The sequence below is a fragment of the Pieris napi genome, chromosome 15 (assembly GCF_905475465.1).
Source record: "Pieris napi chromosome 15, ilPieNapi1.2, whole genome shotgun sequence".
NCBI classification, from domain to species: Eukaryota; Metazoa; Arthropoda; class Insecta; order Lepidoptera; family Pieridae; genus Pieris; species Pieris napi.
The window spans coordinates 6,118,341-6,132,095 of record NC_062248.1 but is presented as its reverse complement, the minus strand read 5'-3'; the positions used below and the strand labels follow the sequence as shown (position 1 = coordinate 6,132,095).

At 33.9% G+C, this 13,755-nt stretch overlaps 3 protein-coding genes across 3 annotated transcripts; 1 reads left to right on the top strand and 2 right to left on the bottom strand.

The window, feature by feature from the left end:
• Positions 1 to 234: 234 nt before the first annotated feature.
• Positions 235 to 7,863, bottom strand: LOC125056869. Its single transcript, XM_047660187.1, has 14 exons — positions 7,671 to 7,863; positions 6,980 to 7,136; positions 6,345 to 6,474; positions 5,328 to 5,459; positions 5,041 to 5,151; positions 4,797 to 4,902; positions 4,454 to 4,602; positions 3,217 to 3,361; positions 2,732 to 2,891; positions 2,397 to 2,526; positions 1,958 to 2,089; positions 1,643 to 1,753; positions 1,167 to 1,272; positions 235 to 468 (listed from the first exon to the last, which is right to left on the bottom strand). The coding sequence occupies exons 1-14, from the start codon at positions 7,807 to 7,809 to the stop codon at positions 317 to 319; spliced, it is 1,860 nt and encodes a 619-aa protein (XP_047516143.1). The 5' UTR covers positions 7,810 to 7,863; the 3' UTR covers positions 235 to 316.
• A 2,268-nt stretch (positions 7,864 to 10,131) lies between these two features.
• LOC125056781 lies at positions 10,132 to 12,416 on the top strand. Its single transcript, XM_047660067.1, has 3 exons — positions 10,132 to 10,264; positions 11,429 to 12,145; positions 12,263 to 12,416. The coding sequence occupies exons 1-3, from the start codon at positions 10,132 to 10,134 to the stop codon at positions 12,355 to 12,357; spliced, it is 945 nt and encodes a 314-aa protein (XP_047516023.1). The 3' UTR covers positions 12,358 to 12,416.
• On the bottom strand, positions 10,251 to 12,671 carry LOC125056780. The gene is made up of 2 exons (XM_047660066.1): positions 12,428 to 12,671; positions 10,251 to 11,328 (listed from the first exon to the last, which is right to left on the bottom strand). Exons 1-2 carry the CDS (start codon positions 12,655 to 12,657, stop codon positions 10,416 to 10,418), a joined length of 1,143 nt encoding a protein of 380 aa, XP_047516022.1. The 5' UTR covers positions 12,658 to 12,671; the 3' UTR covers positions 10,251 to 10,415.
• Between the last annotated feature and the right edge of the window lie 1,084 nt (positions 12,672 to 13,755).

Genomic DNA, 13,755 nt, shown 5'->3' with positions numbered 1-13,755 from the left:
GTGATCAGCCTCCAGTGCCTGACACACGCCGTCGACTTTTTGGGTCTAAGACATGTCGGTTTCTTCACGATATTTTCCCTCACCGATCGAGCGAATGTTAAATGCGCACATAGAAAGAAAGTCCATCGGTGCACAGCCGGGGATCGAACCTACGACCTCAGGGATGAGAGTCGCACGCTGAAGCCACCAGGCCAACACTGCTCTATTAGAGATAAAACTATTAATACAAGCATATGTTTTGAATTCTTTATTAATACTTCGATCCGTAGTAATGCAAATACGTTGAGTATATATATAGAAATGATATATATATCCTTTAGTCAAACTCCAACTGTCTGAATGACCCATCGAGTCCAAACATTTCCTCTGCCGATTTTGGTTTTCCAGGACGTTTGGACTCGTCAGTACCAAACTGCAAGTCTTCCTCCAACCAATCGCTGTATTCAGCTATCTTTTTCTGCCAATACTCTAAAAAATGGATTAAAAGTTAACACCGAATTCAAATGTCTAAATAATAAACATTATAAGATTTATAACAAGTCGAAGTGTTATTAATACTATACGTTTATAATACTATATGTTTTATATTTTTATTAAAGAAATTCATTATACAATTATCTCTGTAAATCGCTGATGGAATATGTGGTGCCCATGTTAACGTAAAATTGTAAACACCGTTAGATTGTAATCTATCGCGCGAGATTATAAACTGTCGAAAGATTGTGAACCTCAGCGTACTGCTTACAATTTAACGTATTATTATTCGGTAGATTGTACTACACTAACTTAGTTATCATTCAAACTTCTTTGGTCAATTACAGATTAATTTTACTTCCCAAAAATTTCATATAACTACCAAATAATAATACGTTAATTTGTAAGCAGTTCGTTGAGGTTCACAATCTTTCGACACTTTACAATCTCGCGAGATAGATTACAATCTAACGGTTTTTACAATTTTACGGTGACACCCAAATGAGAGACTACATGTGTAGTCTCAACTTTTGTCCAGTTTTCTCATGATGATTTTTTTTATAGCTATGTACATAGAAAAAATGCATTGTTACACAGCCGGGGTTCGAAAGTACAGTCTTTTAAAAACTTCACTAATACCAAAATCAGCTCCATGAGATTTTATTTGTGACACACGTTGCCAATGGCCTTACCAACTATTTCAGCGATAGTACCACCGTTGCCACCGTATTCGACAGGCAAAATTTCTTTTGGTATATGTTGATACATCTCTTCATAGTTTTTGTTATGAACGTGCAACTGTAAGAAGATATCACTCATAATTCCTAGTAATTTAAAAAAGCACTGTTCGCTTCTACTATGCCTCGAATATTTTATCTTTAAGAAGCTGTTATGGTATATTAAAAAGTATCCACAAGGATCTTAATGTGGATACAGTCCTAAATACGGCAAAACGGTTACCATAGTTTAAGCTATTTATTAGTATTGTAGAAAATTATGTCAACATAATATTACTTATTAGCCATAATTATTGTAAAGACTAGATTGTAATTCATGTAAAGTCACACTCTTTTTTGTGAACTTTATAATTTAAAAAAAAAGCTATTAAGAGAATTGTCGAATGTCATTTCAGACCTGAATTTTGTAATAAAATTAAAAATAGCAATACCCTGCTCTTAGTTTTCTCGTTCAAGAATCTCTTCATCATATTATAAATGGTCTCAAAGCCACTTCCCACGTTAATATAATGGCCACCTTTAAACCGCAGTGGGACTGCTTCCTGAAAAAAGAAATAATACTAAATAAACTTTGTCAATCAAAATCAAACAAATACTTAATAAGAAAAGTTTAGTAGGTTGATGTCTGATCTACGTATGAGCAGATGATGTGACCTTTGTTTCATGTTCTTAAATCCAGTAAGATTATTTGATGAAAAGTAATATCTAAGCATATTATTTTAGGTCTATCAAGTGAAAACATGTACCTGGGAGTAGACAGACATTTTCTTCATTAACGTTGGAGTCATTTGAAAGAAGAATGACATGTTAACATTTTCACAGTCCATTACAAAACGTGCGCCCGCTACTACTGTATTGTCGTCTTCTAGCAACATTATCTGAAAAAGATTAAATGGTATTTAAGCACCATAACAATTATGTAGTGAGCGTACCTACTGATCAGCAGAACATAGCAATCCGAAACATATAATGTTCCTCCGAAAATCAGACGGGCTTTTCAGTTTTGCTTGTTGCCTGCTTTTTGTTGCTGGAAAACAGATATGACTTACTCATGTCTCCTACTACATATCTATTATTAGCTCATATCAAGAAGTGATACGGTATAATCCTACGCATTCTTATGAACCTATAAAGAACATAAGATATCGAGTATATATATCATACTATATGTTAACCTATACATACCTTCTGGATCACATTAGTTACGGCCATAAAGTCTGTTACTTTGTATTTTTCAGTATCAAGAACTCCAGGTCTGCCAATAAGGACACTTTGAGCAACCGGCGAAGCTTTCTTCGGCAGAACAAGGCAAGACCTTAAAAAAATTCTTGATAAAATATGACAATTTTATCTACTATGGGATTTTTTATTACTTTTCTTACTAAATAGTAACGACTTCACAAGCACAACGGGTACCATATATATGACATGAAATGGGATAAAACAAATAATTAAGAATATAATAACTGTTATATCCAACAATATGGGATATATTATTATTATTAACGAATAGTACATACCCTGAAGCGAGAATTTCTTGAAATACAGCATCAGTGTGTTTTCTTTGCAAAAACAACTCAGGCGCCAACGTCCGAAAAGAGTAATAAAGATCTATCTTCTCTTTAGTTCTCTCTAAACTATATTTACAACCCCGTAAAAATGTTAAAAGCCATTGGTCATCTGTAAAGTTAAATTCGATTAAATCTCCAAAATATAAAATAAAAATAATAAAAATTAAGCTTTCACGTTTTAAAAACAAGCACTTTTAAACATACGTGTTAAGTAAATAATACAAAATACCATATTCTTTATTTATTTAATTGAAAACTACAAAAACTAAGTCTTATGAGAGAGACTAGCTTCATTAAACGAGATCACACATTTATTACTGGTCTGTCTCTCTTCATCACACCGTAAACACAAATGTCAGAAAGAGACGAATGACTATACACAATAGGACTTTAGTTTCAATGAATTATTATTTATATTACGAAATATGCATTACCTGTTCTTGCACGTAAATGGGGTTGCTTTGCGATCCATTCCTTAATGTGTTCTATATCACTTTGTATTCTCTTCGGGTCTTCATTGAGCTCTAAGCGAGCTTTTTCTGCCAATTCAGGAGACAGAGGACGTATATTCATATTGAATCAATTGACACTGCTCGTACACGTATCAGTTAGCGAATGATTTAGGAATCTTCGATTTAATCATGTAATCAGCTACATTTAGATTGATAACACGTGAAAATTATTACTGCAACATATACCGCGCCTTTATTAATTTTTATCTACTATAGTCATGCCACATTATTATTCATTATATATATATTATGTTACTTCTATCTTGTTCAAAATCTAATTTAAAAAATCCCGAAGGTAGTCCAAACCCTTCTCAATGGATTTTTCTAATTCCATAGTTAAAACATCTGGCTCCGGCCGGCGCGGCGCATGGATCTCTCGGAACTGATGCTGCCGACGAGCTTGCGAGGAGAGGCTCCGGAATGATGCCGGCTGGCCCGTATCGGCTCCTTCCCTTGACCTTCTCGAAGTGCGAACCTGGATTCATCAAAGATCTACAGAACTCCAACATCATGCATGTAAAGCCTGCGAAGTGCCCAGGAGCTTCCTGTGCTTCTGGAAGGAGCTAGGCTGGCTTTGTAAGCCAGGAAAGTCCTGGCAGTCTAAGTGTGGAAACTGAGTCCTCCAACCTTTAACCTTTTAACATCTCGCTCGTATCGTGTGGTTATAAAGAGTGAATATCTAAATATTTTGAAAATTATTACGCGTTTTGTAAGATTCAATATCACAACAAAACCAATTACAGAGTGAAATATTTATCAAAGTTTGTTGTTTGGCCATATAAATAAATAAACGTAAGATATTTTTTATTTGTATACGTTTGTTTGTTTGTAATTTGTTTTTAAAGAACCTGTAAGATGTTTACCTAATTTGGACAAAATCTCGAGTTCGATCGTATTGATTTGATTGATTTGAGGTAAACCATATGGTTTACCTCAAACTAGCACATAAGCATTGAAGCAGTAGCAAATATATTGAATGGTCATAAAATAAAATACAATATTTTATTTAGAATTTAATAAAAACAATTAAGCCCTGTAAACAAATTAAATACTTCTTAAAAAACTTTAAAATATATTTTATAAAATATTTTAATAACAACATCGAAGCAGACTTAATTTACATCAATATATTTTATACAATTGCTAAATATTCCTTCTAATCAAAGTCTAACTTTCTGAAAGATCCATCAACTCCAAACATGTCGGCAGCTGAATTAGGTTTTCCCGGCCTCTTGGCCTCATCCGTGCCATACTTCATATCTTCTTCAAGCCATGAACTATATTCCTCAGTCTTCTTCAACCAATATCCTGTTCAAAAAATCATAAGTTTTTTGAGCGTAAAAGAGAAAGATCGCCAAATACTTTTATAGTAAATGCTTATAAGATAAATCTAAATTATTTCTTAATCTCTAAATAATTAGTATATCTTATTTTTAAATCATGTTTTAGGCTAATGACGTCATGAATAAGTCTTTTATTTCATAATAATGTTTTTTTATTACCTGAAATGTCACTAATTGTACCAGCCTTGCCGCCGTATTCCGCTGGTAAAATATCTTGAGGAATGTATTTGTACATTTCTTCATAATTTTCATTGTGAATAATGAGCTGAAATTAAGCACTTTTTAATACTAAGTACATTTAATTGCCTTGCTTTCGCTGTTTCTTTTCTTTTTAAGGGATTGTTTAATTTGACAGACGTTACTGATAAAACAAAGTTCAAATATGGAACATTCAGATACGCACCCTGCTTTTATTCTTCTCATTTAATAGGCTCTTAATGGCATTGAATACCACATCAAAACCACCTGGTAAGTTTATATAATGTGCACCTTTAAATCGGAGTGGGGCTGCATCCTGTAATAGTAATATATTAGGTATAATATAACACATAGTAAGCTTGTTTACATAACATATTTCTTTAACTATTGAAGCAATACAAGCAACTTAAGTTAACGATTAATTATTTTTAGATTTATATGTAAATTAGTATTTATGATATCGTTTATAGATCTAAAATGATTTGCTCTTACCTGTCCAATTGTCACCATTTTCTTCATAGTAACAGGCGTCATTTGGGTGAAATGTCCCATTGTTACGCCCTTCAAATCGAGTATAGTACGTCTTCCACAGATTACAGAATCGTCATCTTCGGCTAATGCTATCTGTAAAATTATAATTATATAACAAACCACGTGACACGTTTACTGACTTTTAAATTCAAATTTATTAGATAATCTATATATCTTCTTCTATATCTATATATATATAATGAAAATGGTCTTCGTTTGAGGCTCTTTCACGCTTGAACCACTGATCGTATCGACATGAAACTACCACCATTCGATGCGAAATTTTTCCTAGATGGTTTATGGCTATTTATTTTTTTAATTCCAACGTTCCTTCATTTTTTTATTTCTGTTTTACTTTTATGAAAATTTTTCCCGCTAATAAAAACAAAAGAGGCTTCCTAGAACCGCAAAACGTCAACATCTGTTAAAAACTCGATTTTCGAAATATTTCAATTTTCTTAGCGGGAAGTTAAAAAGAAGAATAATAAAAATATGAAAAAAAATAAAATAATGAAACATAAAATTTATTTTAATTCGTCCAGCAAAGCGGGCGCGAAACGGCTAGTCTATATATATAAAAAGAAAATGGTGTTCGTTTGAGGCTCTTTCACGCTTAAACCACTGATTGTATCGACATGAAACTACCACCATTCGATGCGAAATTTTTCCTAGATGGTTTATGGCTATTTATTTATTAAATTCCAACGTTCCTTCATTTTTTTATTGCTGTTTTACTTTTATGAAAATTTATCCATACCGACTTCACCGCGGAAACATTCGGGGAGGCTTCCTAGAACCTCTAAACGTCAACATCTGTTAAAAACTCGATATCATCAATAACGGATTTAAATTTATTCTAGAAGGCCTATACTTGAAATAATTATATAATAGAATTATATTATATTACATGTGTTATTATAATAATATTCGATACATTTCATTAACGTGCTGTTTTAAAAAAGTAACATAAAATTTTACCCTTTCTAGAATAGTTGACACCGCTAAAACCTCGATTATATTGTATTTATTAGCATCGTATGACCCAGGTCGAACGATGGTTACTCGAGTTCCATCAAAGGCTTTAGACTTGGGTAGAATTAAAAATGACCTGCGAATAAATTATCAATAAACACGTGTTTGTTATCAGCACCAGTTCTTTGTCCACTTGCATTACTTACATTGTATGGAAACATCTTACATTTTAAATATATTGTTTTCTTTGATTTAAAGTTGTGTCTAATATTTTGAGACTCAACCATCAGTCATGAAAAGGCAAAAGTTAAAAAATCTATCTAAGATATGAAAAAAAATTGTATAAAGAAAAGTCTATAAACGCTTAAATAAACTGAGCTGCGCCAGTACTGTTTGCTAGTAGATTTATATAAGGCGCATTAACTATAAACTCCCTGTTATATATGTAATATGTATATGGTACTTGGTAGACCATCTACTATCTACTCGTAACAATTACGAATGGTTGAGGATTATAGAATGGTAATTAATTTTTATTATATTATTCCATCGAAAATTCAAAACTCATTGACATACACAATTGAACTATTGAGTAAACAATGTTCTGTTATATTGTCCATACATAACATACGTTAACATACCCAAGCCCAATTATATCTTTAAAAATCTGATCTGTCGGGCGTATACTGAAAAATTCAGGAGTCAAAGTCCGCATTGAGTAGTATAGATCAATCTTTTCCTTAGTTCTCTCCAAACTGAACTTGCACCCACGTAAGAATTGTAACAGCCATTGGTCGTCTAAAAAATCAGTTTATTCATTATTTTTTATTGTTTCCTTTGTGGTATTCATGCATAAGATACATAAAACAGAATAAAACGATAAATATATTCCACATTTTATACATATTTTAGTCAATTTTAATATTGTTTTTAGCCTAATTACTAAGAAAGCGAGCATATTGTTTTTTTTATGATTGAACAATTCACACCAATTGACCTAGTCCCATGCTAAGCTGGTGAAGCTTGTGTTATGGGTACTAGGCAACGGATATACATACATATTATAGATAGATAGACATATAAATACATATTTAAACACCCAAGACCTAAGCACAGCACCAAATTCTCATCACATCGATGTTTGTCTCAGCCGGGGATCGAACCCGGGACCCATGGATTCGCAGTCAGGGGTACTAACCACTAGACCAATAAGTCGTCAATATTGTCGTTATATGATTTACATGACACTAAATTCTATCTGAATCTATTGAAGCTATGATATCTATTGAATTAGTAGTAACCCACTAGAAGTGTTACGTTATAAGAAAGTACCTGTTCTTGCTCTTAAATGTGGCTGCTTCGATAACCATTCCTTAATGTGTTGGATATCACTGGGCGTCCTCTTTGGATCCTCGTTCAATTCCTTTAAAGCTTTCTCAGCTAATTCAGGGCTCAACGCTCTAATAGACATTGTAATAATAAAACAAACAGAAATATAAACGTCTTAACTTGCACGAAATTATAAAACTAATTGCAATTTATCGGCATATCTACCTGATAGAAGTTTAATCGCTGATTACGAATCATTTAATCTTCACATGATTGATACATTAATTGTGTACTTAAATATAAATAAATTAAAGGCGTTTATTCCTTATAATAATTTATTACAATATGTAAGATTTGGGAATCCTTTTAAGTAAAAAATACCTGTGTCAGGGTTACCAGTTCTTTTATAACAAACTTTTTAGTAAATTCCGCAAGAAAGTACTTATGACTTTTTTTGAGCCCTTTTATGCGATATTTGTTTTGGTACTACCATTATTTGATATATGTTTATTTTCTTATTACTAAAAACCTAATAATTAACTTAATTTTTGTATCGGACATAAAATTAAATAACTATATTTTATTTTCGTACAATTAATTTAAAAAAGTTTTGCTACCTTAATCAACTAATTAAATGTTTATTTTAAACACTGTTTTCGCAATTAAATTCTCATATAATCTTGATTCATCGCGAAAGTCGCACGTTGCGTCTTATTATTATGGGTTAATTGCTATCTATTACTTTGTAAAATCATGTATTGGGTTCACTAAATGTTTATTCAAAGCTGAAGAGTTTATTTGCTATAGTCTCCATGATTTTAGTTTGACAGGCAAACAAATGTAATTGAGAAATAAAAGACGAGACGAAACGACGATTGAGAAAATATAAGAGACCCTCTTCCAACTTTGATTTTGTTTCCTTTTGAGTAGAGACTCTTGGGGCGTGAAGTTCAAGTGCACAGGCGCTAATAAAAGATTTAAGTTAATGCCTGGGAGATACACCTGGTACTGGGACGCAATACAGCGATGAAATGCTGCCAGCCAAGGTATATGGCCAGTGACCAAATTGTTAAGGTTGTTTCAATTTTTAATTATTATTATGTAGTTTAAGAATATTCATACATAATATCCATTGCACCCCCTTTGCTCCGCATAAGCAATACCTGCACCCCGCTGACGCAACAGCACTATTTAAAGGAATCGGACAACGGCCTTGCGAATCTGCAACTCAGTAAACTACAAGCTCCCTCCTTATCAGAATGCAAAATCGTAAAATGACTTCTTTACGAATGATTTGAGCGCGACCGCCGCTGTGAAAACCGCAATGAGAGTTCGAAAAGTGAGTTACAGAATCGCAAGGCAGACATCGACAGCTTAGATCGGATACCTCCTATCGGACCGGTCAAATCCTCAATTTAGTAATTAGTCTAAAATAAAGATTATTGATCGTGCACCACATATCGGGCCGATTCAATTGTCATATTTAATTAAGTTCAATAATTCTAATAGTTTAATTAAAGTTCGCCGAGTTTGCTAGTTACTTTCTAAAAATAAATATATTTTTGTTGTAATATAAAAACATCAGGTGACATATATTTTGCGTAACGAAGTTTACATCAGAGACGTACCAGATGCATTTTGGCTCACATATTTCTTTATTGAAACTCTTAAATAAACGATGAAAAATAAAATGTTTATCTGCCGAGGCGGCAAACAGTCTGCATCGAATTGAAATAAACCTTGCACCTTCTCCATCGCTAATCTTAAACTTTACTAAAAAACCTGTTGATTGACGTCTTTCAAACTATACGAAACATAGAAACCAAATGGTCCATTTTGCGTAATAAATAATGCTTAGAACTTTACGTTTGTAGTATGCATTATTTTATACTTGAATTGACGTATACCTTTAATTATACACTGGCGTGAATGTGGGAACAAAAATATATATTATATTATTTAATATTTGATCTTGAAAAAAAACGAAACATCGGTATATGGGTAAATGCTTTTTTTTTATTTTTTTACAGAACTGGACAGACGGCCGGTTGATCCACCTGAAGTGAGATGCCTATATAATCGCCACTTAAATGAAGCCATATTAAACTAGGTTTTCAGTTATTTACATGTGGAACAAAATGAGGAGAAGAAGCTAAGGGTACGAGTTTGAAGTATGATGCGTCGAGTTTAAAGAGTTAGCGCTAAGGCTGCCAGTCCACCAGAGCGGAGCGAGGCAGCGGAGCCGAGAAACGGAGAAATATTAACCAATAGGATTGCACAAAATCTCCGCTCCTCTTAAGTGGACAGGGACTTGCGAGCTAGTTTAAAATTTCATATAAAACCGGTATGCGGAGCGGGGAAACGGAGCGGGGATGCGGAGCGGGGAAGCGAGTACGGGCGCGGGCGCACTTTGCGCCGGCAGTGTGCCGCCGTATTCCGACCAGTGCGTATGTGACCGAAGATAATGGATGAAAAACTTATTGAAAGTGTGAAAAAGTTTCCGTGCATTTGGAACACATCTTCAGAATTTTACAAATGCAACGAAACAAAAGATGCTGCGTGGGACCAAATTATCATTGAAACAAACATATCGGATGGTAAATAATATGTATCTTTATTCTATAATACCTTCTAGTAGGTACATATTGATATCTTTTTTTTTATTTAACAAAATAGCCTATATAATGTAATAGCCTAAATAGTTAAATAATGTCCGCAGCTGGCCAAATTATCTATATCTGTCTCACATCACTGACTATTATAGATTCTTTTCAAAATTCGAGTATCTTGCCATGGTACCTTCCCCTGATTATTAAAGTATGAACAATACATTTCACGAACTTGATAACCATCGTTACTAGAATGTTGTGTTTCTATAATATCACCAACTGATAATAATGATTGCTCCATGTTATTTTCAATATTGTTTATATAATTAGGTTGTCTTTGAATTAAATAATTGTGCAAAACACATGTTGCTTTTATTACCTTGTCAACTGTTTCTATTTTGCATTCAAAATCTTTATGATACACGTACCACTTTCTCGTCAATACACCGAAAGTTGCCTCAACAATACGACGTGCTCTTGATAATCGGTAATTAAAAATTTTTTTTTCTGCGTTAAGTCCATCACGTGGGTAAGGCCTCATAAAATTTTCCATTAATGGAAAAGCTTCGTCTCCTATAAATACGAACGGCATTTTTGCTCCACCTTGATAAAATGGTACCGGCTGAGGTAAATTCAATCTCTTTTCTTTTAGACTCTTTCCGAAAATGCTGTTATCAAAAATTCCTGCATCAGAAAATCTTCCCATAGATCCCACATCAGCCATTATGATTTTCCTTTTGGCATCAGCTAAACACATCAATACTACAGAAAATCTCTTTTTGTAGTTGAAAAACGAGGACCCGGTTTTCGAGGGAGCCTTGATATATACGTGCTTGCCATCAAGAGCACCTATACAATTTTTAAATTGCCATAGTTCATCAAAATCTTTTGCGATTTCTTTCCAGTCGTTTTCTGTTGGTTGTGACATGACAAGAGGTTGCAATATATTCCATAAAGCATCACAAACCTCCTCAACAATTCTTGATACACTTTTCAATCCAATTCTAAAATTCTCTCCCATCGTTGTAAATGACTGGCCGGTTGCTAAATACCTAAAAAAAAACGTATTTAATTGTACTTCGCGTAAGTGATGTAATATTTTTGTCATAAATAGACCATGTAATACATTTTTGTGTTTGTTGATTGTTTCAGTTACAACTGCCAAGTCGCGATGGAAACAACTGAGAGATAACCATCGGGATGCCTTAAAAAGACAAAATGCAACAAGGAGTGGACAGGCTAGAAAACAACGAAAAGAATGGAAATATCAAAAAGCCATGTCATTTTTATTGCCTTACATGAGTAACAGAGACCGGTCAACAAATTTTACGCCCCTGGACCACTCAGTAAGCGAAACTTCAAATCCGCCAAATACCATTGAAGAGAGTTCACGGGAATCATGCAATTTTTTGCCATCAAATTCAAATAATCTTCCTTCTGCCGATGATCCTAAGAATCCAACAGCTTCGGAATCTCTTCCATCAACATCCAAAAAAAGAAAGAACGATGAAATTCTAGATTATTTAAAAAAAAATCAAGAACGCCGCGAAGTGTTGGAACGAGAACGGATAGAACTTAAAAACATGATGTCAGCCAGTGATAAATACGATGAAATAGACTTATTTTTTTTAAATTTGGCTGCATCGACAAAAAAGCTGCCGTATTATTTTCAACTTCAAATTAAAAAAACCTGCTTTAATGCGGTAATGTCAGCTGAAGAAAGTAATCTTCAACATAGTTGGTATTCTCCGAATAATTATGGTTATTCTACAGGCTCAACACCTACATCAGATAACATCAACACTAGTATCGATACTCCTAGTGCTTCAGATAATATCAACACTAGTATCAATATTCCTAGTGCTTCAGATAATATCAACAGTAGTCTTAATATTCCTAGTGCTTCAGATAATACCAACACTAGTGTCAATATTCCTAGTGCTTCAGATAATATTAACACTAGTATCATTAATCCTAGCGCTTTACAAATTCCAACAACCCAGGATATTGAAACATCTGCAGCAGAGCCAACAGAACCCAATGAAAATGCGGTCAATTTTGAGACAGATTACGATTTTTAAATTAATATAACATGGCTTCTATAACTGTATGCAAAAATAAAAGTTACTTTGATTTAAAATGTGTACTTACTTTAAACACACCGCTAATCTTTCACGGCTACTAATTGAATTTCTGTAATTTGTGTCTTGTTTCCGAATATATGGTTCAATCAGGGAGTGAAGTTCATAAAAAGTACATCTTGAAACTCTATAAGAATTTTCGAAAGTTTCTTCATCAGCTGTTTGGAAAAAAGTAAAATATTCACTGTGTTCTGAACGATGTTTGATATGATTTCTTAACCAAAATCTATGTTTCCTCATAGAATTGTTCAAATGGTATATTGTAAGTATTTCGGCTTCTTCTGACTCCAACTCTTCTTCCTCAAGCAATGTAAGGTAATAATGTATCAACTTTTTCGATGGCATGTCTGCTATCACTGACATTTCGCGTAGAATTAAACCAATCGCCCCACGCCGGGAGCTCGAAATCACTCGTCGCGTACTTGCTGCCTAGCTCCGCATATTGAAAAACACAGCAACTCCGCTCCGCATTACTTCCTCACTCCGCTCCGCAGCCTCGCTCCGCTCCGGTGGACAGTCACAGTACGCAACTCCACTCCGCATTAGTCCGTTTCTTGGCTCCGCTGCCTCGCTCCGCTCTGGTGGACTGGCAGCCTAAGTTTGACTCCTGTATGTCAAATGCGTTTTGGAGATACTCGCCGCCTCTTCGACTAAGCGTTAATTATATCGAATGTTAACCTATGGTATAGTATATATATAAATGGGTAATATATACATGCTGTCTATAAAACAACAGAAAAATAGGTCGATGATGAGCGCTGGCAGGGTGACTTTCAAGGCTACATCTACCAACAAATACATTTTTACACGCTTTATGTTAGCTTCACCTGTATGTATGTATGTATGTATGTATGTAACCGACTCCTTCGGACTCGATTTTGACCCACTTTTAACGGACAGATTTAATTCAAACTTTGCGCACCTGTCAAAGATCGATGACAATGCAATAATCCGAAGAAAAAAAAAAGAAAAAAAAATTAACTAAAAAATAAATAATAGTTTAAAAAACTAAAAAACACGCTTTTAAAGCACATCAAACTAAAAAGTGAAAAATAATTCCTAATTTAGGCTGAAAATGGTAATGAACAAAAAATACTGGTATTATTGTGAAAAAGCGTGGGGCGCTCTGTGCCATATTTTTCGTCTATCGAGCAACATTTTATTTTTAAAGGTAACTTGCTAAAAAATATTTACATAGGTTGAATTATATATAATTGAATTTATAGTCAACTGTTTACTGTGGTCATAAAAAGCTTGTGCTCCCAAAAATTTACATATTTTATTGCCCTACAGGTTCCGAGATATCCTTCCTTCTGATGCAAGCGCGTATTAGAATTA

Excerpts from the sequence above, each read along its gene's own strand:
- LOC125056869 (XM_047660187.1), bottom strand. The coding sequence starts at position 7,809 with ATGTCTATTAGAGCGTTGAGCCCTGAATTAGCTGAGAAAGCTTTAAAG. Across the intron at positions 6,475-6,979 it reads AAAGATATAATTGGGCTTGG|GTCATTTTTAATTCTACCCA; the intron begins GTATGTTAACGT and ends ATTTATTCGCAG. Across the intron at positions 5,152-5,327 it reads AAATGGTGACAATTGGACAG|GATGCAGCCCCACTCCGATT; the intron begins GTAAGAGCAAAT and ends TTACTATTACAG.
- LOC125056781 (XM_047660067.1), top strand. The coding sequence starts at position 10,132 with ATGGATGAAAAACTTATTGAAAGTGTGAAAAAGTTTCCGTGCATTTGG. Across the intron at positions 10,265-11,428 it reads TGAAACAAACATATCGGATG|TTACAACTGCCAAGTCGCGA; the intron begins GTAAATAATATG and ends TGATTGTTTCAG. Across the intron at positions 12,146-12,262 it reads CAATATTCCTAGTGCTTCAG|AAATTCCAACAACCCAGGAT; the intron begins ATAATATCAACA and ends CTAGCGCTTTAC.
- LOC125056780 (XM_047660066.1), bottom strand. The coding sequence starts at position 12,657 with ATGAGGAAACATAGATTTTGGTTAAGAAATCATATCAAACATCGTTCA. Across the intron at positions 11,329-12,427 it reads AGATTAGCGGTGTGTTTAAA|GTATTTAGCAACCGGCCAGT; the intron begins GTAAGTACACAT and ends GTTTTTTTTTAG.